Below are 24,150 nucleotides of genomic sequence, written 5' to 3'. Positions count from 1 at the left end.
GGCCATTCACCATCTGCGCCACAAGGAAACAGGCAAAATGCCGTGGGCCAGATCAGCCCGGATATGGAACTGTCTTCGATTTCAAAAACAGCAGCATGGAGACACGATTTGTAATCAAGAGCTGGCCTTTTGGGACTTCTCGTAAATCCAATCGTTCAGACCGGCGCGGTTTCTAGAGGACTCCGTCAGTTTCCACGCGTGACTCAGCCGGCTCCAATCGGCACTTACCTAGCGATCTCAACAGCGTAGAACTGCATGCGCACACCGAAAATGGTGGTCTCCTGGTCATACTCGGCATCCGCACGGGTACGGATCATGGTGCCGAAGTTGAAGTCCTCGACCTTGTCCCACTTCATCATCCAGGTGCGCCACTTGTCCTTACCAGCCTTGCTCTTCATCTCGTCCTCAACGAGGGTTCCGGCGGGATCGAAATCGGGGAATGCCTCCATGAATGACTCGTAGATATCATCGTCCTGCTTGGTCAAGCGAAGCTGCGAGCCCTTGACCTTCTCCAAAATAGCCCAGTATGTCATGAGGTGTTCAACCGCTGCAATGTGACAATATGTCAATATTCTGACCTTGTCCGAAGGTGCAAATGGGATGTAAATCGAGGCGTGACTGACCTTTGACGGCGAACTGCTTCTCCATCTATTGCGATTGTTAGCGATCAAAGTTCTTCGGTCTGTAGACCATGTGGACGCGGGGTCGTACATCCTCCAGATTCTCCGCCTCCTCGGGGTTGAATGGCTTCGACATTTTGACGATTGTGTGTAAACTAAATGCTTTGAAATAAGAACACAAGAAAGCAGTGATATGACGAGTGGGGAGGAAAGCAAGTGGGAATGTCCAGTGCCCCGCGCATAATTTTTTTGACGGGCGGAGAGCACTCTCCGCTGTGCACAACGTCATTCCGCCCGCAGTCCACAGGTATAAATCGTTTCAGGGTCATGTCCAGCTCAACTATATTTAATTCGCTGTTATGCCAGGTCTTTTGAATTTATTGAACCGAGCTAAAATCTCCCATATATATCTTGAATTGATGCCAGCCTCGTAATAGAGCCATTGTAGGGTATAGTCATAGACCGTATATGCAGTGAATCAAGCCTAAAAGCCACGCTTCCAGATCAAAAGCTGATATTGTGATATTGAAAATGAGAGCAAAAGTTAATGCCTAGTCACTATCGGTATCATCCGGCAGTTCTTCAAATCTTCCCTCGTGGAGAGCCTGAGTCACGGGGTTCTCGACATTGAGGAGGCCATTTGCTTTGGCCCTATTATATTTGTTAGCAAGGGCACTATATAGCTCGCTTATAATGCACATACCTCTCAAATAACACAAAGAGCCTCTCTGCTTCGCGCTCCTTCTCCTCCATGGTCATAGGCGGACCGGAGTCCTGTGGTTCAGCAGCCCACCGTTGTCCAGTGATTGGATTGCGTGCGGTTTCAGCGCCGTCTTCGACCGAATATGATTCACTTGCGCTCTGTGGCATCTCAATGCCGCGCGCGGCCAGGAACCCAGCAGCGAAGCCGTAGCCAATGTTCTTAGTGAGTCTCTCTGCATCCTTATCTGATAGAACGAACATCAGCTCGGAAATTGTAACCTTCAGATCGGCAAAGTGGCTTGTCGAGAGCTTTAGAAGTTTTGAAGAAAGTGTTTCGGAGTGTCCAATTGGCAGGCTTCGGTCAGTGTCCTCGGGCAGAAGAAGCATCTGCATACGCTTGCGGGGTCCATCAGGCGCCACTTCGTGGATAGCGATAAGTGAATAAAGCAACGGGATTGCGGCTGCCTCTAGCTCCTTAGGGCTATATAAGGATATGGCCTGATCCAAGATGCTGACCAACTTATCCACGTTGCAATTGTTGTCGAATGTCGGAAAGAGGGGACTGCTCTCGAAAACCTTGCCTTTCTTTTCCTCCAAGTCAAGGATCGACAATGCATTGAGCAAGCCACCAACTAACCCGTCTAGGGGCTTTGATGGGATATCAATGCGACATATAATCTTCAAAATATGAGGGATGGAAGGGGAGAACTCGGTAGCAAGATCTGGAAACATCTTGGAAATATTGTATATCAACTTGAGTGTGTCAGACAATGCGAGTTCGTCCATTTGTGACAATGGCTTTCTCCCTGACTTCGGGAACTGCTTCCCATGACGGCTCAATTGCTATATTGGTCAGCACAGCACATCAACTTTCGAGGCTGACAATCTGCTCACGTAGTTGACATTCTCCCCCAATGCGTGGCTCCTGATCAAATCCTTAAAGTCCAGTGTGGTGTTATAGGTCGCGTAGAACAGTATCCGACTTGTAATCATCTCGTCCTCTGAGTCTTCGGTCTATCACATATTAGTATCAGCTTTGATATCGGCATTTTATCTGCTGCGGGCGTACCTTAAGCTTTTCTGCTAGCTTTCCACTGTATCCCGTGTCCACAAAAACCTGGCGCATTTTGGGGTCCAGTAATAGCGCATTTGCAACACATCGCAATGCCGCTCGACGTACATCAGGGGTCTCCCCCTCAACGCCATACCGCACCAAGGTATTAATTCCCTATGAATGATCAGAATCAATTGTAATTCTGATTTTCGACGGGCAGCTTCATCCGTTGTGCTCATACATTCTGTGAATAGATCGGTTCTGCGTTGGTAGGGGTTGTGCCGTGTTGTCGAAGCTGGAGGAGGGTTTGGACTTGGTCTAGTAGTATATTGGATCAGCATTAGGCGTGTACACAGTATAAGGGCAATTGCATCCGACGTACCTGCTGTTGAGAGGTTATTCTCTTGTAGGTCTTTCTCAAGAGACTTTAGAAGCTGTGTCACTTCTCGTAGCTTTGCTGTATGCGCAATATCGAGTAAGCCAACCTGATTGCCGGGTTGAAACTTTTCAATCTCCACAACGTACCTGTTCCTTGCATCTGAAGAAACGCCATACTGATCCGAGCTCAGACTGATTCGAGTGTTCCGAGTAGGGGGTGATGTAGGACTGTGTCACTTTCAGTGATATGGTGTGGTGTAGGTAGATTCTCATAGACTCAGTATAAGAGTAGGATCGGATTAGCCTGAGTAGGGAGCTATTGACGAGAGAACCGAAAAAAAAGGAGAGAGAAGCCACGCGGGGAAGTCAGACGCAAATCGTCATAAATTATTTGGCGACCCCCCACTTAAGCTTCTCCTAAGAACCTCTTCTCCAGATATTTATATTTAGTTAAATAACAATTATTAGTACTTAGTTAACTAACTATAAAGAAAGCTCTATCCTACATAATCCAGTCTAGACTAGATCTTTTGTATAACGTGAACTTTGGAGCTCCACCGTTTGCTGGAAGAATGCAACATGAATATGTTCAATGTGGAAAATTCAATACTGATTATATTTGATTGTTGATTGTTTCCTGCTACATATACCTATACACTGAAATACCCAATGATTATTGAAGCTATAGCCATTCGCATGAAAAGTCCGCGTATTGGTGCCTCGTCGCCTCAGGCGGTGACACTTTACGCGCATCGCGGCGCGTCCGAACTTGAACTTAGTTTTCTCGGCTGAATGTGGCTTCTTGATTCTTCAGCTTCGGTCTAAAACAGATCATGGACAGGATCTGAACAGCATCTCATTCAGCAATGATCTTTGACTATTGCTTCTTTTCCTTTTTCAAACTTCTTGTCTGATCTAAATCATGGTGGAGATCCTGTCTGCTCGTCCGCCCACACCCCCAAGGACAGCTTCGCGCATCGTGATTGAAAACACCGAGTCACCACTAACAGTTCAAACACCTAAGGAGTCATCCTTTTCCGCCCTGGGATCTGTGGAAGCCGGTCCATCCAGCCGCAGTTCGAAGAAAGTGAATTTCTCGCCATGGCCCAAGTACATCAAACCACCAACCTTTGCTAGTGCCATGAAATCGACCCCCGACTTAAAGACAGTCTCTCCATCCCCAAATTCCAAACCTACGAAGTCGATCCTGAAAGCAACCCAGTCACCAATTCCCGTTTGGTCACCTAACGTCGATGCGTTCACCACCGAATCGCTTGCCATGCTGCTCGAATCAGTCATCCAACAACTGGCAGGCGAGTCAATGACCTCCCGACTCGATGCATACATGCAATTCTATGGCGCACTACGAACGTATGATGGGCTTCCGGCGGGTCAGAAAATTACAGAAAAACTGAATCTCATCACTGGGTTTATTCAACGAGATGTGAATCTGGACCTTGCGAACGTCTCCCCTATCGAGACAAACCTTGCCAGCCAAGCTCTGAAATTGTCAGCTGCATTTGTTTGGCATCCGGAAATCTCGACACAGCTCTCGGACGAATTCAAAATCTTTCTGATCGACCACTCCGTCACTTGTCTCCATGAGGCCAAGGCCCCGAAATCTGTTTTGACGCACTACATGTCCATATTGTCTACTCAAACCTTTGACTCCAAGATTATGACTGGTTCTCGTGTGGCCCGTCTTTTGACGGTACTACAAGAAGTAACCAAGAATATCAGTGGCAACGCAATTGTTTCCCATCGGTTGAACATTTACCAGCGTCTGCTAGGCCAAGCCAAGACTGCTTTCATCTCCCAAGCAAACCTATGGATCGAACATTTGATATTCGGGCTACTTCATCATCTGAAGGATACCAGGTCAAAAGCGATCGCATTTGGCCTCCAGGTGGCCACAGAAGCCGGTCCCAATCCTACACTGTCAAAAAACATCCAAGATCTCTTCGACCGACCATTAGAGCACGGCCGAAAGCTTGTATCAGAGGTTCGTGAGCGCATGACTCGAATGATGGCGACGGCGGATAGCGGTGAGCATGTTCCTCAAATTTGGAGCGTCATTATCCTTCTTCTCCGGAACAGAAGACGGAACCTGGAGAAATGGGATCATTTTAAGGAATGGGTTCTCGTGGTCCAAAAATGCTTCAATTGCAGCGAGCTAGCGATCAAAACGCAGGCTATCGTTGGTTGGAATCGATTTGTCTCTGCTATCAACCCTAACGAATCGACACCCCGAGCGATCCTACACATGCTGGGCAAACCGGTACTTTCTCAATTTGACCGCAAGAAGACCGACAAATCAGGATCACCGCCCACCCCAGTTGCTCTGACCAGCTACTACAATCTACTCTACTACACTTTTCGCCCTGCGGTTTCTTATCAGCACCTAGACATTATATGGGATGAATACGTGGCAATGCCATCCTCGGGAATCTTCTCAACAGTTCCGGTTCTCAGTGACTGTCTTTCACGCATATTGACGAACCTGTTGTGGAGTACGCAGGCTAAGTTATGGACAGAGAATCGAATCAATGACACCACCAAAATGGAAGCAGAGGAGCTTCCTGCAGCTGACAGCAGATGGGTTCGATCAAGAATTACCTCAATTCTTAAGGTTTTTGAGCATATATTCAAAGCTTCAGTTTGGATCGATGACGCAGTTGGCCAATCTCACGTGGCATTGGCCTGGAACAGTCTGTCCAGTGCGTTATCGCTTGCGTCCAGCAAAGAGATTACCCCTTCGGGGGAATCGATGCAAGCTGTTGCTAGCGTCTGGAGTCTACTGCACCGCCTTTGGATTGCAGGGCCGCCCTCGTTGAATGCCGACAGCACAGATATCTTCTTAGAAAGATACCGATTCTTGTCTACAACAATGATTGTTTCTATTGGGGGCATTCCGTTTACGGAAAAGCTTCTCTTGAGAAACGCGGATGAAATTGACAACATTCCCAAACATTCACATCCGAATACGACACAAGAAAGTGCTATTCTTCATCTCCTTCGAATAATCAGCAGCACTTCAGGGACAACAGTGCCGAGCGAATCTTATACACACCTTGTTTTAGGCAATATTGACGCGGCATGTAACGGGAGATTCTCCCGAGGATCTCGCCTAGAACTTCTCCAACAGTGTGCAGAGTTGAGCACTACAAAGACCAGTGCTATTCCTCGTGCGGATCAACTGGTGGAGGTTACTTGGAAAGCCACTTCCCAGGTGGCCGCAGCTGCTTTGCAGTCGTTCCCTATGGAGTCCGCTCGTGGCCGCGACGGCTCTGTATCCCGTGACTATGAAAATGTCATCAAGATTCTCTCGTTTGGACTTTCATTTCCGTTTTCCTTTCAAGCGTGGTCTCATTTGCTTGAAACTTTTGTTCGTGTCGTTCGAACAGAGAAAGGAAACCAAGCGGTTGCCACCATGATTGTGGAACCCATAGCCGAACGCCTCGTGCATCTTTCTGCTGGAGATACCTACCTACCCTCAACTTCATTGCTTGGTCATTCTTTATCTATCCCTTTTATGCAAGGAACCGGGCTAGGGATTGATCGCAGTGGCATCCAGGCAGCTGGTCATGCCATCTTTCCTCATAAACTCCTCGCATCAATTGCCCAGACATTACATGGTGCATACGACAATTTCAACGCATCACAACCCAATGGTCTTGCGGACTTCATAGAGGCATTGACTTCATTTCTTGGGACCGGTGTTCCGCAGTTCCAAAGCCAAACTCTTCAATGTCTCCAGTCATCACTTGGTCTTTGGTTGAAGGATAAATCTCACAAAATCCATGTTGACCGCGGTGTTGACAGCAGAATCCTGACGGCGTGCCGTGCGCTCTCGTCAGCTACCATAAATATTCTGCAAACATCAGTTTCTCATGACCTACCTGCTTTGAAAGACTTTGAGCCTATTCTTTGCGCCGGGTTGGAGTCTTCGCACATGTCAACAGCCAAGAGATTTGTCGAACTTTGGGGCTTGACCTTTGGCTCGCAGTCTTTGGTCACCCCAACTACCATTTTACAAGCTGTGCAAACTGCCGAGTCTATGGTCCAGACTGCAACCTTGCCTCCACAAGACGGTGATCAGGATACCGAGATGTTATCTCCACCTCCTCCGCAAGACAAAATGAATCAGTCACTGCATCAGCAGTCTCAGGACAATCAGCTTTCGTCCCCCGTCATACGAGCTGAAGACTCCTCTGCGGCCCTCGAGCCAACCGAACAGTTCTGTGAACCTCAATTGCCGAGTAACCTTGAAAAACCTATGGATGCGCAAATTGTTGATGGCGTCTCACTATCTCACAAGCGTAAAAGCCATCACGAAATGTTTTCGATGATTGAATCGATTCAATCTTCGTCACCAGCCAGTACTCCACGGAAATTGGGCTTTGATACTCCTCGCCATGTACGCAAACTACATGGAGAATCACAGGGCGCACTTCCTCTAACGCCCACTCTCGCCCCTACCGAGAATGAAGACGGATTCATCGGCTCGTCTCCTACGCCTGGGACCAGAGACCCGACACCTGCCATGAACCCCGACGCACTCATATCAAGCCACCTACCTGCGGATTTGGGCGGAGACCCTCCATCATCTCCCCCCGAGATGCAATCTCGGAGCCCAAGCCCTCGCAAGGCTCGCTCGAAAAGCGCGCGACGAAGGGCTGCAAAGGCAAGAAAGGCTCTTGTTGCTACATCCGGCGGCAAACAGTCAACAGTCAACAGCCCGGCTACTTCCCGTCTTGCAACAGAGAACATAGACACACCTATGAGCGATGCCCATGACTATGATAATGAAAACGCGGACGCTAACCCCCGAGCAAACGGAATCACTCCCAGTCGGCGACTTCGATCTGCCCTGGGTAAAGACCCAGATACAGCAGAGCTTTCTCCGGTGGCACCGGTTGACACAGATAAAACACCTGTCCAACAACCTACTCGCAGAAGTAAACCAAGCTCGAGCTCCAAGAAGAAACGGAAGCAAACTCAATCTAAGCCTGCGGATCATCAACCCCAGCAAGCCATTGAGATGCCTCCTACTACCCTTGTGGATGGTTTTGTGGACTCGAGTGAAGAGACAGAGTCACAAATCGCATCACAGCTCGGACAGGACTTGGAACTAGCAGTGGATATGGACGATAGGGATAATCTAGAACGAGCAAAACCTTCGGATGAGCCGTCCATGAAGAAGAGAAAGCGAGATCAAGAGGATTCTCCTTCATCTGTGAGAACCGACAGGCGCCGGTCCACGCGGTTGTCCACAGTTACAGACGTGGTCAGCACCGAATCATTGCAACCTGATTCTTCACACCCGCAACATGCCATTTCTCGGCAGGTTTCTCCCGCTAAATCATTATCGCCAACTGCTACTCGCCGATCCACCCGCAGTTCACAACGAAAAGATAGTGATAATCCTCCTGCAGACTCGGTTGCACAGGACTCAACGCAGGAAGCCACACAAGATACCGAGACCCCGCGACCCTCTAAAAGGTCTCGCAAATCCATTCGTCTTGAGGACCAGTCTGTTTCTACCGTCATCGATAGCACTCCCCAAAGCGTCCCTCGAGATACCCGCTCCCGCAAAACGCGGTCTCAGCAACATGCATTTGAGGCGTCTCAGCCTCAATCTTCAAGCATTCCATTCGAGGAACATGGCGATACTGACCAGTTGCCACCTCATGCCGACCTGGACATCGTCCCTGAGAACCTCATTACAGATGACCATGCGGGGCACAACACCTCTCTTGTTTCTACCGAAGAGGCAACTGGCACTCAAGTTTCCGAAGTGGAGCAGGCCATTGAGCCCGCGGTAAAACCGGACATCGAGGCGGACATCGAAATGGAAATCGACATGAATGCAGTACAGCAGGCCGGTGGAATAGTTGAGCAAACTACAAGTGTTGCCACCACGGGTACCCAAACCCAAGAATCACCCCCCGAACCCAAGCCCGACATCAACGAACAAGGCATCACCCAGTCTTTGAAGAACCTCTTGGGTGAAATGAAAATGACGAATTTGTCCCCGAGCGCTTTCCGTGAGGTGGATGAGCTTCTCTTCAAACTCCGTTGCGAGGCACAGAATGCATCAACGCGACACAATACTTCAGCATAGCGAAAGGCGTTTACAGCGAAACCTGTTGGATAGGATTTTTTTTATATTGGACCCCGTCTCGTCATTATTCCCCACCTGTATCCTATATGTCTTCATAACTTGGAGCACAGCGCCTATTTTATTGCTCGGGATGCTTGGTCCCAGATCCTTTTTTCTTGTACGTTATGTTTTCCGCGCTCAGGGGTTTCCGCCAGTATAATACGATCCAAACATTGAACATTATGATCTCCAAGAATTAAAACGCCAGACATAGCAGAAAGAAGATGCTATGGGAGGCTAGCTCCCCAACTCACTTCCATGCGTTTCCCTTCATCCATCTGCTGTTGCCACCATTATAACAATAACCACCAGATTCCATATTGGCCAGTTGGAGCTTGACCCGGAGCTGCTCAGGTACGGTCTATTTGAATGTCAGCATGACGCAGACCGCCACACCTTCCTAAATAGTATATCAAACCAGATGATTCAACCTGGGAAGTCGCGATCAATTTGGCAGCGCAGCAACGTCCACAGCGTCCACAATTATATGTACATATTGGCTCGACTGTTGTCTCGATTGTACTTGTCCGAACAATGGCAACCCCAGGTACTAAGTATATGATGCAAGCTGGCCTCGCAGCCGGCATGACAGGCACACAGGGCATGCACTCCCCGCACCCCAAGCCAGTGGACCCCCATCTCAGCGACCCGGTCAACATGCTTCCACCTGATCTAACACCCGACTCGAAAAGCCGAATCGCTCTGCATGGTGTGGGTGGTAAGGACGTCCTCGTTCCCTACCTGAGTATTGGTGCATGGTCATGGGGCGACAAAGCAATATTTAACTACAATCCAACACGAGATCTACCGCGCATTCACACAGCATGGGCCAAGCTCAAGTCTGTTGGGTTGACCTTCGTGGATACAGCTCAGTCCTACGGCGACGGGGAGAGCGAGCTGATATGTGGAACCCTGTTCCGGGACATGCCTCGCGACTCTTTCGTGGTGCAGACAAAGTGGCTCTCAACACCAGACATGACCAATACACTCATGCAGGCTGGCGGGCCCAAGTCTAAACTTAAAGATTCGCTCGTCCGTCTTAACCTGGATTACGTCGACATCTATCTCGTACATGGGCCTATCCACCCTAGCAAGATATCCACGGTCGCCAAGGGCATGGCCGACTGTGTGGAATCCGGGATGACGCGCGCGGTTGGAGTAGCTAATTACGATACAAAGGAGATGATCAAGATGGCCGATGAGCTGGCCAAGCACGACGTCCCGCTCTCTGTCTGCCAGTGCGAGTACTCAGTCGTCCGCCGCTTGCCTGAAGTCAGCGGCATGATCCGAGAATGCAAAAAGCGGAGTATCTGCTTTCAGGGGTTTGCCTCGCTGGCCGAGGGCCGTCTTTCTGGTAAATATTCACGCTTCAATGAGCCTCAACGCGGGCGGCGCTTCAGCAGTTATCCCATGCATTTACTGGAGCCTACCATCAATGTCTTGAAGAGTATTGCCGAGAAGCGGCATGTACCTGTTCCTGCTGTTGCACTGAATTATTCTATCAATAAGGGTGTTCTGCCACTGGTTGGCGTGCGCGATGCTGGTCAAGCGGAGCAGGATATGCAGGCGCTTGGATGGCGGCTGACGGAAGATGAAATGAAACAGATTGAGGCGGTCAGTCTACAAGGTAGTAGGTCCTCCTTTATGCAACATGGGTAGGTAGTGAATAGATATATCATAAAATGTACAGTTGTAAACAGTGGACGTGAATCAATGGTGGGTTTAGCAGATCTAACCCAATCCAGTTCACATCATATGCAGCTCTCATATGATATTGCCACCGGACGGAGAGTATTGCGTGCTGAGGGGTATAAATGATATAGTGATAGTGCTTATTGCTTCCTGCAATGTAACGTTAAACGGAATTAAGGTCTCAATTTTGAGATATATTGATCAGGTTTTTCAAAATGCTCTATGCTCTTTTGTACTTTGGCCCGATGCTATCTACTTAGACACAGCAAGGCCGTAGATGATCTTGTGAACGCTTCATCCTCATGCAATATGCAACCGTTACTGGGATACAAGCAAAAGCACCGTTCCTATTATAAAACTATAAATGGTTTTCATCTCCTAACTCTGTTCGCAACTCACTTACGAGCTGGCTAATATTTCAAGGTAAGGAATTCGATAATTAACGCCCGCCGGGTCTCTTCAGTCTTAAGGATATTGTTAGGCCGAAAGCTTCAGTTTCCTCTTTCGACTGTTTAATATACTCAAGAAGTCCGAGCATCAGCTCTCCTCCTAATGGTGAGCTTTGGCGATGTCTAAACCGAAGAGAATTGAGCTGCAAGTCAAAGAGAGCATAACGTGACTCTAATCGCGTCCTTGCTAGAAACACTATAACTAGTTATCAACTTTAACTGTGATAGTGCATGTCGCAATCTCATGCCAAGGGTCGCGCCCTTGGCAACTGCCGGGATTTCGACCAGCTCATTCGGCCATATTCTGATTCCTACATCCGGTCTTTGTGACCGTGAAATGTCTATGTTGGACATATGACCTCACCTGGCCGAGCCAAGGTGGCTAACTTTTGCCCGTAATATTAATCCCGCCAACAGTACTGCGACATGCCACACCATCACCGCAATCGGATGCTTCCAAGACTCTTGGCGTGGCTCCCCCATCGCACCAGCCGCAAATCTAAGGATCCAAGCTGAGAATGCCTCCATAATCCTCTTGGCGCCTGGGCATGGGGCCGACGTGACGGTAGCAGCAGGATCGGATGGTTGGCAAGCCCTTGGCATCAGGAAGCCATGCGAAAGCCTCTCTCATCTGCTACGGAGGTTTCTGGACAACCTTTTTGCGGTTACCCTTTTCTTTCATTTCCCATCTCTCGACCCCATATCGTTCTCGTCGCATGAAGTTCAATTTCTTGAAAATTCCCCCATTTAATCGGTACCACCATGGTACTTGCCCAATATCTGAAAAAGGTAGCGGCCTGGATCGCTCCTCCTCCGAAAAAAATCGGAAGATGGACGTGATCAATGGCCCTCTCGAGCAGCTTTCCTGCTGGCCGCTATGGGAGGTTGCGCCGGTCAGGGAAATCTGCTGCGATACCCCTCGGTGGTCTACAATAACTACGGACTACAGTGGTTTATTCCTTACCTGTTGGCCGTGTTCGCCGTCGCCATTCCGGCCCTTATTCTCGAGATTTCGATTGGACAAGCCTATCGTGGTGGAACGGTGATCGCGTTCAATAATATCAACCGTCGGCTGAAAGGCGTTGGCATGGGCCCGATTTTGGTCAGTTTTGTCGTCGTACAATACTTCACGGTCAACTTGGCGTGGATCATGAACTATTTCCGCAATTCCTTCCGGAGTCCACTGCCATGGGAGGGCAGGATCGAGGAATTCTACATGGGAGATGTTGTCGCCAATGTTGATCCTGTCGTGGGCAATCTCACTGCTGGCAATGGTGCCGTTGCCCACTATACTGTGTACCCCGGCGTTGCCCTTATTGGTGAGACGGTCGGCTGGAGCGCCTTTATCTGGTTTCTCATATGGATTTCCATCTTCCGTGGAGTAGGCATGACGGGTCGCGTCGTCTACTGGACGATGGGTCTGCCGATTGTCACCACCATTATTATCGTCGGTCGCGCTTGTTCGCTGGAAAATGCGGGTGAGGGTATCCGACTCTTATGGGCGACGTGGAGAAGCGACCAACTCGCCTCGGGAACTGTCTGGCAAACCGCTGTCGGACAGGTCTTCTTTTCCACCGGCATCGGTTTCGGGTATTTCACTTCCTATGCTTCTTATAATTCCAAACACTCCAATGCTGTCATGGATGCAATTCTCATCTGCGGGAGTAACATCCTGTTCGAGAACATTGCTGCCTTTGCCGTGTTTGGCGTTGTAGGCTACCTCCGACGTTGGCCACAGGATGGCGAGAGATTGGGTGCATTCGTGGTCGGTTTCCTGACGCTCCCCGAAGCTGTGCTTCACATGCCTGGTGCCAACTTTTGGGCAATCCTTCTATTTTTCACCCTCGTGGTTCTCGGATTTAGTTCGGCCTTTGTGATGCTCGATGCGGTGGCTACGTTGGCCGTGGATTCGGGTATGAAAATGTCACGGCCGATGATTGTGACTGGCCTCACATTGATTTCATTCCTTATGTGTCTGCCGTACTGCACTCAATTCGGATTCTACCTACTGGATGGAATCGACCGATGGATTAACAATGTGGCCTTGATCTTTGTGGTGTGGTCGGAGCTCGTCGGTGCAACCACGGTTTATCGCTGGCACGACGTGGTGAGCCAGACAGGACTGCCTGCTTTTGTTGTGTATAACTTCGGATACTTCGGCGGCCAGATTGTTGGAGTTGCCGTCGCACACGGTGTCTCAAACCCTGCAGCTGGCGCGGGCGCCGGGTTCGGGTTGTATATCGTCTGTTCGATTATTTCCGTCTTCATCGCCATAACCCCGCGTATCACCGCAGCCAGCTTCTGGGGGCGGAACCCTATTCTCAGTCGGTTTTGGTATCTCGCATTCTACTCGGTATGTCCCGCTGTCACCAAGTCTTATACCAAAAGATACTAACATGCGCAGGGTAATCAATTAAGACGCGACCTGAACGGTGTCGTTGGCGGTAATGGAAACTGGACCATCCCTCGTTTCTGGCCCATTCTACTCCGATACGTCAGCGCGCCTATTCTGGCCATTGTGTTCAGCTTCGCGTACCCTGAATTCTATACTCTACGATACGACCCCATGATGATCGCCGGGTTTATTTTGGCGCACTTCTGTTTGCTCCTGATTCTACTCGGTGTGGTGTTTCCGCGATACTACGATGTCTTTATTCCACCTCATCGGAGGGCTGAGGGTACCGAAATGACTATCGCCAATCAGCCCAAAGAACAGGACTTTGTACCGGACGTCGGGGTATTTGACTTTGAATCTGGCATGTCAGAGTTGTTTTCGGGTCATAAAGGTTCTGACAGGATAGATCCTGAACATCCAACAGCCGTGCCGAAGCTATAGACTATATATATCTTTTTCCGTCGATTTCAGGTGAAAGTGAGCTGGTTATGAAGTGATTTTTACTGTACCTTTTCTCTCATAGGGTTACTATATAAAGGATACCTCATCCTTACAATTGCTATCCGGCGATGGGGCACCAGCCCTCACAGCAAAGGTGACATAGATACCTTGGAAGGTCCTCTGTCCGAATTATGATTTTTACTGCCTTCGTATACATCTTAAGAGACATTTTAAAAGACATCGACAAGCTATTTCAAAAAGTTCGCTTGAAATTCATACCAATGCTATTCTCTAAGGATTCTGTTTGTCTCTCACTTTGACTTCCAATTCTTGCACCAGTCTTGAATGTCTTGAGTTGCCGCGGTCCATTCATGGGAGTTGGAGTTCAGACCGGGGTATATCTCTTCAATGATCCAGAGACCTGGTCATTGGTGGAGCCGGCTTGTTATGGGGTAATTGGCGTCAGTGGTGCCGGCCCGACGTTCTCCTGGCCTAGTTGGGCATACTGGGCCAACCAGGTCTTGCATGCTTCATGTTGCTCTCGAGCAACTAGTCCCATAGAGGTCCTAAAGACCTCGAATTCAAGGTTGTGTTTAACCTTGTAGTGAACTCGCAGGGCTGATGGTTGTCCGTACCTTGTGGTGATACCGCACCCAGGGTATCTGCAGAACAGCTCCCATCTGAAAACCTGAGGTGACTCAGGGTCTAATCGGGGGAGCCAAGGAGCATCTTCCTCGGTTAGCTGAAGGTATGTCTTCATACCTTCAATCGGGACGGGTGGTTGGGCACTCAGCGAAAGCTTATTTACGCGAGTACCCCTCTTAGCACGCTTCCTTTTCTCTGGTCGTTTTGTTTCCGGGTTCTTCTCACAGGCTTTCTGGTGCCTGTTTCGGCTATCTTCCCGAACAAAGGTCGCCTCGCAATAGCCACACTTAAACTGAGGTAAGACGAAGTCCACTGGGAGTACCTCCCGGTGGTCATGGTACTGGTGGGTCTCCAACCTCGGTGTGGAATAGGTTTTGTTGAGATTGGAACCACTGGGCCACCTTTTCCTGAGGGGCAACAAAAACAATAGGATCAAATGATGAAGATGATGAAGTGGAAGAAGGAAGAGAAAGTTGGAAGGTGCTCGGGGGAGGTTTATATATTGGATTAAAAATTACGTATAACAAGGACAATACAATTATTACCAAATCTTATAGTGCTCACGGTTTTCAAACCTGTTTTAGGGGGTATTTGGTGATGATTGCCTTATTTTGAAACCGAAGAAAATTAGGATACCTAAATTACTATTACATATGCCTTAATAATCAAAGTAGCCTGATTCTGCTGGCGTTCACAAGTGTCAGCTTTTCATCTCCATACAAATTAGATATCACTTTCTCGGACGGTTTGTAAGTGTCAAAAATGAAGCTTTTGATCTTATACAAATATAGATATCTCCACGTTCTTAGGCGGTTTACAAGTGTTAAAAATGAAGCTTTTGATCTCATACAAATGGAGATATCTTGCAAATCGTCCAAAAATATGGAGATACGTCCATTTGTATGATGAAAAGCTTCATATTGTGTAAGAAAATTACAATGCGATGTATAGAGCGGTGCAAAATAAGGCATCCAGGCACCAAATACCCCCTAAAACTGGTTTGAACCCCCTGAGCACTATAAGACTAGGTAATACAATACAATTCGCTTCAATTTCGCTTCAATTTCACTTCAGATTCACTTCAGATTCACTTCAAATTCAATTCAAATTCGTTTCATTTCAATTTACTTTAGAAGTCTCTATACCGATAATGTATTAATGTATTCAGTAAGTGAGCTACGCACGCAAGCGAACTACGTAACTAGCCCAAAACACATCAATTGATAGTTAGTAAAAGCGATAAATTACAACATGATATTTCAAAAAACCAACGTTTTAGTTTAATTTCATTACTTGCTGATAGCAATTGATAAGTATTTTCGATAACATACATTCGAGTATATCGAAAACTTATATTGTTACAGTATCGAAAAATACATCGTTGAACTCAGAAAGTACATAACTAACTTATATAACCGGCCCCACTTTCTTTCCAAGCAAAAAAGGGACCCTCGCAAGCGAGTCTCTGCAGCTAAACATAAAACTACCCCCAAATGCAATTGTATCTTTTACTAGGCGAGCCATATAAAAGGTACATACATAAATACTCGTTTTTCTCGACCAAATTACATAAATACTTTCTATTTTAAGTGTATCAGTAATATTCTAATACTACCTTAACACTTTTATATTATATACTAGGTTATAGTAAGCTTTCAAAGACTTTTATAGTACTAAAAATCAGCATTTTGTATGTACCTTTTATATGGCTCGCCTAGTAAAAGATACAATTGCATTTGGGGGTAGTTTTGTGTTTAGCTACAGACCCTCGCTTGCGAGGGTCCTTTTTTGCTTGGAAAAGAAGTGGCTAATTTATTAAATTCTGCTGTGGACACCTAATAGATCAGGCATAATTAGGCTGTCACCACCCATAAGTGAGACGATCCAAAGCCTCTGGCGCCTAGGGGCGTTCTTCACGAACCCCCATCGCCAGTTGACGACCGGCTCTAGTACGCGGCGCTAAGGGTATTTGGGTTCGACCCAGAAGACCCCGTATACTAGCCACCCGGTTGGGAGTTCTATAGGGACCGTTCGGTTATAGTTAACTTACCACTAAGTTTACTAGATAGCCTACCGCTATTAGCGGAGTCCCTACGGTTCTCCCCGAACCGACTAATTGAGTATTAGGAGGAAGACGATTATAAACTACCGCGGGGCTTATAAACGGAGGAGGAGTAGGAGATAAGGAAAGGGCTATTTAGGTTATACCCGTCGGGATTACCGCGTCCGCCGTTTGACTATTAATAGAGTAAAGAGTAAACGCGGGACGGAAGATAATAAACGGGTTAATCGAGGGATTACTTAATTAGGCTTAATTACGATATAGACTTCCGTCTATAAACGAAGGAAAGGATATATATATAGCTAGCTAGTTACTAGGCTTATCCTTTTCCTCTTTATTAATAAGATTCCGAGTTAATATATATCTTCTTCTAACTAATTAGTTAGTTATAATTAGTATTATTATATAATCTTATTAATTACTTTTATTTTTATTTATATATCTATATATTAATTAGATATCCTTATATATATCTAATAGACTAAGTATATCTTTACGCTCCTACTATAATATATTATAGCTAGAGAATATATATTAAGATCGAGGTTTTAGATATAGGATAGCTTACTTTTATTTATTCTAAGAAGGAATATAATAGATAGGGAAGTTCGCTAAGAAACGTTTAGGAATTTTCCTAAAGATAATAATATTCTAAAAATAATTAAAAAAGAAACGCTAAATATTATCTACCCCTTTTTTAGTTTAATATATTTCCTATTAGAATTAATAAAAGGAAAGAGTCGAGTTAAGGAGTTAAACGTCTTTAATAAAATCCTAGATATAAGCTTAAGAAAGCTAGAAGATCCGATCTTTAGATAAAACTTTTTAGATTTAGTTTATAATAATCCGTATCTTGCGTAATAATATCTTCGGTATATAGTTAAGAATATAAATTATAAAAGTAGATAATACTTACTAAAAAATAGAAGAAGGCTTATAAAAAAATTAAAATAGAGAAATCTAAAGCTAAGATATAAATAGATAGACTTAAAGCTACTATACTTAAGCTTAAAAAGAATATAATAAAAAAGTTTAGGTCCTTTTAATCTTTTATATAAGATATAAACCTCTTATAAGATCTAAACTCTTTATAAGAGTCCTCCGAAATAAGATCCTTAAAAGTCGAACCTTTTCTAATAATATTAATCGGCGAGTCTATAAACTCTATAGTAGATAGCCTTATTATTAAATAATTAGTTTAGATACTATAAAATACCGCCCCCTTAAACTAAAAGCGGAACGACTAACTATAATTATCCTTAAAATTACTAGATCCGCCTCTATTTATAGATAGTAAATAGCTCTTTTTTAAAGAATAGAAAATATTAATTCAAAATAAACTCTAAATAAATAAGGACTACTATCTTATAAACTCTCTAAGGATTATTTATATTATTAGCCGTTATAGCGGAGAGGTAATAAAATATATTCTACCGAGATAATAGATCGGCGCGACCTACTAATACTATAATATAATAGAAATTCTTAAGTATTTAGATAGCGTCTATAAAAACCTAAATCGACTAATTAATACTAAAAGAAGCTATTATCTACTAGTTATAAAAAAAGGGGATAAGTTTAGATAGTTCTTATCTAAATTCCGCTACTTAGTAGACGAAGTATAGATAGATCTTAATAGCCGAAAGGAGGACCTCTATTATAAACTTATTATAGACTTATAGAGGCTAGTTATCGCGGATATAAATAAGACGTTCTTATTTAACGAGTTTACCTAGATCTATTTATAGACCTTTAACTAGTTAAATATAATTATTAATTAGGAAAAAAGAAGTCTATATAGAACTAAGATAGTAGTAAGAGAGGCTTAGAGAGCTATATTACTATAATAGTTATCTCTATTAATTTATTAAAGACTAAAGATAGCGAGACCCTAAGAGTAAAAACTAAGATTAGCGTAGTAAAGTATTATAAATATAAAAAAAATAAATACTTTATAAAGGATTATTAGTAATAAAAGATAAAGATAATAGCCGCGATTAAATAACTAGCCCTAATCCTAATAAACTAGATAGAGAAGCTCGACAACTTAGTAAAGCTAAAAAACTAGTACCCCTAAAAGAAGTCTCTTTCCTAAGTAGGATAGTCGGTATCTAAATATTTAATCTTATAAAAGAGATATTTTAATTAAACTAGAGTATAATTTTTTAGATATAGCTTTTATATAATACTTATATTATTACTATTATAGCGTTAATAGATATAAAGACGGATTATTTTATTATTATCGATATAGACCTAGCGATTCTTTTATTATAAAGATTTAGAACGTCTATAGAAAGATTAGAAACGCCCTACCTAATTAGAGGATTCGACGGTTAAAATAGACCGATAATCACGTATCTTATTAAATTAACGTTAGTTATCGATAGCCGACGATAACTATAGCTATCCTACTTAATTACCGATCTTAAAGCTATAGATATTATCCTAGACCGGCGCTAACTAGTATATTATAATATATTATTAGATTACTAGAGATATAGCCTATAATAGCTAAGAGAAGCTATTATAATCGAGAAGATAATAGGGAAATAGAGTATAATTATCCTATAGGAAATCCTAAAATAACTAACCTCGGACCTAGTATACTAAGCTAATATAGAATAATAAGAGCGAAACGCCTAAATAGGGGAAATATAGTACTTATTATTAAGGACTTAAAAAGAGGACCGGTAGGATAACCTAATTAAGATAAAACGCGTATTAATTAACTATAAATAACCCTTAAAGCCCCGAAGAGATCGGAGTAAAAGTTAAAGAGGGATACTTCCCTTAATAGATATTATAATAATTAGTATAATAGGATTCGGTAGATATATAAAAAGAAAGATAGCTAATATCTTTATTATAAATATATATAAGATTAATAAAGTCTTAGTCTATAAGTTAGAAAGGGAGGAGCTAGAATAGTAAATCTTAAAGACTTATTATAATTATCTTAATATATTCTCTAAGAAAGACTCGGATATATTACTACTCTTATAAAATAAGATCGACTATAAAATTATAATTAAAAGGAAGAATAAGCTTAATTATAGCTTATTTTATAAGATATTTATAAAAGAACTTAAAGTAGTAAGATAATATATTATCGAAAATCTATATAAAAGATTTATTATCCTTAGTAATACTCTCTTCGCTTTACTAATTATTATAATAAAGAAACTAGATAATAGACTACGATTCTATATAGATTACTAAAAGTTTAACGCGATAATAAAAAGAGACTAATATCCCCTTCTATTAATTCTTAAGACGCTCGAGAGATTAAAAAAGGTAAAGATTTTTATAAAACTAGATATATATTAGGGTTTTTATCGAATTAGGATAGATCTAGTATTAGAGGAATTTACGACTTTTAGATTAAGGTTAAGATCTTATAAATTTAAGATTATACCCTTCGGCTTAACGAATATATTAGCGGCTTTTTAAAGATATATAAATAATACTTTAATCGAGTACCTAGACGATTTTATTATAATCTTTATAGATAATATCCTTATCTATAATAAGGACTTTATTTAATATAAGAAATAGGTTCGAAAGGTTCTAAAGTACTTATAGAAGGCCGGACTATAAGTAGTAATATTAAAATATAAGTTTAGTATAATAAAAACTAGATTCCTCGATTTTATTATTAATATTAAAGATATTTAGATAGACCCCGCGAAAATAGATATTATTATTAAATAATAGATCTTAGAGATAATTAAAAAAGTTTAATCCTTCCTTAGGTTTTATAACTTCTATTAAATATTTATCCGAGACTATAGTAAAATCGTAAAACCGCTTTATTAGCTAATAAGAAAGGATTATTAGTTCGAATAGATAACCGATTATTAAAAGGCTTTCGAAAGGCTAAAAAAGCTCCTAATAAAAATATTAGTATTATACTACTATAACCTAATAATAGAGACCTAAATCGAAACTAATATCTTAAATAGAGCGGTAAGAGGCGTACTTATCTAGAAAGGTATAAATAAATAATAATACTTAATATTATTTTTCTCGAAGACGCTTTCGCTAATAGAGTAAAACTACGATATCTATAATAAAAAGATACTTATAATTATAAAGATATTAGCGGAATAAAAACCTAAGCTAAAAAGGCTATAAAAAAATAAGCTATTTAAGATATATACCGACTATCGGTCCTTAATATATTTTATAATAAAAAGAACGCTAAATAATCGATAAATCTAATAGACCTAAACGCTAGTATAATTTAGGTTTATTATCGAATACCGGTTAGTAGTAAAAAACGCTATAACAGATATATTATCCCGAAAAGATAAACTAGAAAGCTTAATAAATTACTAAATATAAATACTACTATCTCTAAACCGACTAAATAAGAGGATAGAAACTATAAGTAAACCTAAGGACCTAATAATAGCTATCTTCGTACTAATAAATATCCTAGTATCTAAAATAGATATTATAGAATAAGTTAGAATAGTAAATATAAAGTATCCCGATCTTATATAATATTAAGAAGAGGCGATAAACGCGGAGTTATTATACGAAGTTACGTTAGTAGGATTACTAATTTATAATAGCCGACTAATAATACTAAAGGATAATAACTTATATATATATTTATTAGATAAGATATACCGCTAAGCGTTAATAATATATCCTAGGAAGAAGAAAATAGCTAATCTAGCTAGATAATAATACTTCTAGCTAGGATTATAAGAAGATATAGATAGATATATAGAAAATTATCTAATTTATAAATAGATAAAATCTTAATATAATAAGAAGCTAGGATTACTATAACCGCTACTAACGCTAGACCGGCCTTAGTAGTATATTATAATAGACTTTAAATCGTTTCTAAAGGATAAATACGGATATAATATAATATATATTATTATAGACTAATTAATAAAATAGCTAATTTTAATTTTATACTATAAAATAGTTATAGGTTAAGAGATAGCGAGGCTATTTATTAAGTATATATACTAATACTATAATATACTAGATTCTATAATCTTAGACTAAAAACTATAGTTTATATTAGAATTCTAGAAAGAGTTCTATTAAATCCTAGGTATAAAAAGGAAACTATCGACTATCTACTATTTATAAATAGATAGTTAAATAAAGATTATAAACTAATATATAGTATAACGACTAAGACTATTTATAGAATACTACTAAAATAATTAGTCGGAAATTCTACCGATAGTAGACTTTATAATAGTAGTACTTCCGTAGGATTTAATAAGGATATCGCTATTTATTATAGAATATAGATATTAACCTTATATATCGTAAGACTAGTAAATAGCCGGCCCGCTCCCGAAAACTAGCCTAAAATAAAATACTCGGGAATTTATTAAACTAATAGAAGATATTTAGATCCGGACTAAGGCTAATTTAAAATTAGTATAAGATATATAAAAATATAAGGCCGATAAGTATAAGCGGGAACTAGATTTCGATATAAGTAATATAATTTTTATTATAATTAAGGACTAGATAATATAAAGACTAAACCGGAAATTAGATAATTAGATAGCTAGGCTATATAAGATCCTTAAGAAATCCGGCTATTTCTTTAAGATTAATCTCCTTAAAACTATTAAAGTTTATCCTATTTTTTATACTAAGAAACTATATAAAGCTAATATTATAAAATCTTTAATTAGATAAATTTAAGACCTTTTAGGGACTATAATTATTAAAGATTATAAAGAGTATAAAATTAAGCGAGTCCTAGCTAGTAGGACCCGGAACTAAAAGTTATAATATTATATTAAATAGACCGGATATAATAACAATCCGGCGTAGTACCTAGTCTTTAATTTTATATATACCCTATAAAAGTTAGTAGAGTTTTATTATATCTACTAAAACCGGATAGGTCTATCTTTTAACCTACTAAAATAAGAGAAGTACGCGGACTAAGATAAGTTTTAGATTCCCTACCCTAATAATAATAGCCTAGTACTATTAGAAAAAGAGGCGTATAATATTACTTATATAGACGTAGCTAAGGGTAGCTACTAAGTTTAGCCTAGGGGATATAAGATAATCTAAAGCCTCTAGCGCCTAAAAACGTTCTTTATAAACCCCTTATCGCTAGTTAATAACCGGCTCTAATACGCGGCGCTAAGGATATTTAGGTTTAATCTAGAAGACCTTATATACTAGCTACCCGGTTAGGAGTTCTATAAGGACCGTTCGGTTATAATTAACTTACTACTAAGTTTACTAGATAGCCTACCGCTATTAGCGGAGTCCCTATAGTTCTCCCCGAACCGACTGATTAAGTATTAGAAGGAAGACGATTATAAACTACTACGGGGCTTATAAACAGAGGAGGAGTAGGAGATAGGGGAAGGGCCGTTTAGGTTATACCTATCGGGATTACCGCGCCCGCCGTTTGACCGTTGATAGAGTAAAGAGCAAACGCGGGACGGAAGATAATAAACGGGTCAATCGAGGGATTGCTCAATCAGGCTTAATTGCGATATAGACTTCCGTCTGTAAACGGAGGAAAGGATATATATATAGCTAGCTAGTTACTAGGCTTATCCTTTTCCTCTTCATCAATAAGATTCCGAGTTGACACGCATCTTCTTCTAACCAACTGGTCAGTTGTAATTGGCACCGTCACAATAAGTAGCTCTCTACAGATCAAGAACAATCAACCTTCTCTCTCTCTCTCTCTTCCCATTAAATTCCCTTAAACTCTATAAGTGGCTAGTAATGCCTCACCGCCAATTCCATTACCGCCTTCTTGAAGCATTTAACTATATGTTTTATACTAATAAAAAGCTTCGTTTTTGACACTTGCAAACCGCCATAAAATATCGAGATATCTATATTTGCATGCTGATGAATAGCTTTATTTTTGACACTTGTAAACCGCCACTAAATATAGATAGTATAGATATCGATATTTATATACTAGTAAAAGGCTTTATTTCTGATACTTACAAACGCTAGAAAAATCAGGCTATTTTGATTATTTTGATTATTTGATTTAGAAATTTTAAGGGAAGTATTAACTATTTTAACCTAGGGCCCCAGAAAACCCGGTCCAGCTTTTACACAGATTAGCCAAATTATATACAGAATCAGCATAGTTTATAACCCAATTTGGGACTCTGGACTCAATCCGACCCAAATGCCTACCAAGCCTGTGACGGCATGGAAAATAGAATCGTTCAATCCAGGCTAGATTAAACACCACTACACAGACTACTACACAAACTACACAGGCCACAATTGTAATAATAAACGAGTGAATTCAAGAGATAATACTAATGGATCAGGAGGGGACTGGGCCTGAGCACTTATCCTCGAGTACTGCCCGGAATCTCAGCCGGAACTGACCAATCTGGGTCCGAGTATTCGAGCATGTCTCACTGTCACTAATTCTTGACTGGGAAGTCAGAAATTTCCTCCCTAAAACAATGGTCATTTGATAGTAGATGCATCAAGATCGGTCCCTTCCTTCCCTCCATACTTGGACCTAGATCCCAAATATCCACATCAGTCGTCATCACTG

General features: G+C 42.0%; 6 protein-coding genes across 6 annotated transcripts; 3 read left to right on the top strand and 3 right to left on the bottom strand.

Moving 5' to 3' along the window:
- Nucleotides 1–114: 114 nt before the first annotated feature.
- N7516_004495 (polysaccharide biosynthesis domain-containing protein) lies at nucleotides 115–756 on the bottom strand (the record flags this gene model as incomplete). Its single annotated transcript, XM_057217215.1, has 4 exons — nucleotides 115–172; nucleotides 229–547; nucleotides 624–648; nucleotides 712–756. The coding sequence occupies 4 exons, from the start codon at nucleotides 754–756 to the stop codon at nucleotides 115–117; spliced, it is 447 nt and encodes a 148-aa protein (XP_057079098.1).
- Nucleotides 757–1,171: 415 nt separating this feature from the next.
- On the bottom strand, nucleotides 1,172–2,929 carry N7516_004494 (synembryn; the record flags this gene model as incomplete). Its single annotated transcript, XM_057217214.1, has 7 exons — nucleotides 1,172–1,271; nucleotides 1,324–2,165; nucleotides 2,217–2,336; nucleotides 2,392–2,550; nucleotides 2,618–2,694; nucleotides 2,759–2,833; nucleotides 2,902–2,929. The coding sequence occupies 7 exons, from the start codon at nucleotides 2,927–2,929 to the stop codon at nucleotides 1,172–1,174; spliced, it is 1,401 nt and encodes a 466-aa protein (XP_057079097.1).
- A 747-nt stretch (nucleotides 2,930–3,676) lies between these two features.
- On the top strand, nucleotides 3,677–8,878 carry N7516_004493 (uncharacterized protein; the record flags this gene model as incomplete). Its single annotated transcript, XM_057217213.1, has 1 exon — nucleotides 3,677–8,878. The coding sequence occupies one exon, from the start codon at nucleotides 3,677–3,679 to the stop codon at nucleotides 8,876–8,878; it is 5,202 nt and encodes a 1,733-aa protein (XP_057079096.1).
- A 573-nt stretch (nucleotides 8,879–9,451) lies between these two features.
- N7516_004492 (uncharacterized protein) lies at nucleotides 9,452–10,576 on the top strand (the record flags this gene model as incomplete). Its single annotated transcript, XM_057217212.1, has 1 exon — nucleotides 9,452–10,576. The coding sequence occupies one exon, from the start codon at nucleotides 9,452–9,454 to the stop codon at nucleotides 10,574–10,576; it is 1,125 nt and encodes a 374-aa protein (XP_057079095.1).
- Nucleotides 10,577–11,935: 1,359 nt separating this feature from the next.
- Nucleotides 11,936–13,894, top strand: N7516_004491 (sodium:neurotransmitter symporter family protein; the record flags this gene model as incomplete). The annotated part of the gene is made up of 2 exons (XM_057217211.1): nucleotides 11,936–13,411; nucleotides 13,463–13,894. The coding sequence occupies 2 exons, from the start codon at nucleotides 11,936–11,938 to the stop codon at nucleotides 13,892–13,894; spliced, it is 1,908 nt and encodes a 635-aa protein (XP_057079094.1).
- A 445-nt stretch (nucleotides 13,895–14,339) lies between these two features.
- N7516_004490 (uncharacterized protein) lies at nucleotides 14,340–14,875 on the bottom strand (the record flags this gene model as incomplete). Its single annotated transcript, XM_057217210.1, has 2 exons — nucleotides 14,340–14,778; nucleotides 14,862–14,875. 2 exons carry the CDS (start codon nucleotides 14,873–14,875, stop codon nucleotides 14,340–14,342), a joined length of 453 nt encoding a protein of 150 aa, XP_057079093.1.
- Nucleotides 14,876–24,150: the final 9,275 nt, after the last annotated feature.

This window comes from Penicillium verrucosum, assembly GCF_028828655.1.
Source record: "Penicillium verrucosum strain IBT 35672 chromosome Unknown utg000001l_segment0_segment0, whole genome shotgun sequence".
NCBI classification, from domain to species: domain Eukaryota; kingdom Fungi; phylum Ascomycota; class Eurotiomycetes; order Eurotiales; family Aspergillaceae; genus Penicillium; species Penicillium verrucosum.
This window is presented reverse-complemented; position numbering and strand designations above follow the sequence as displayed.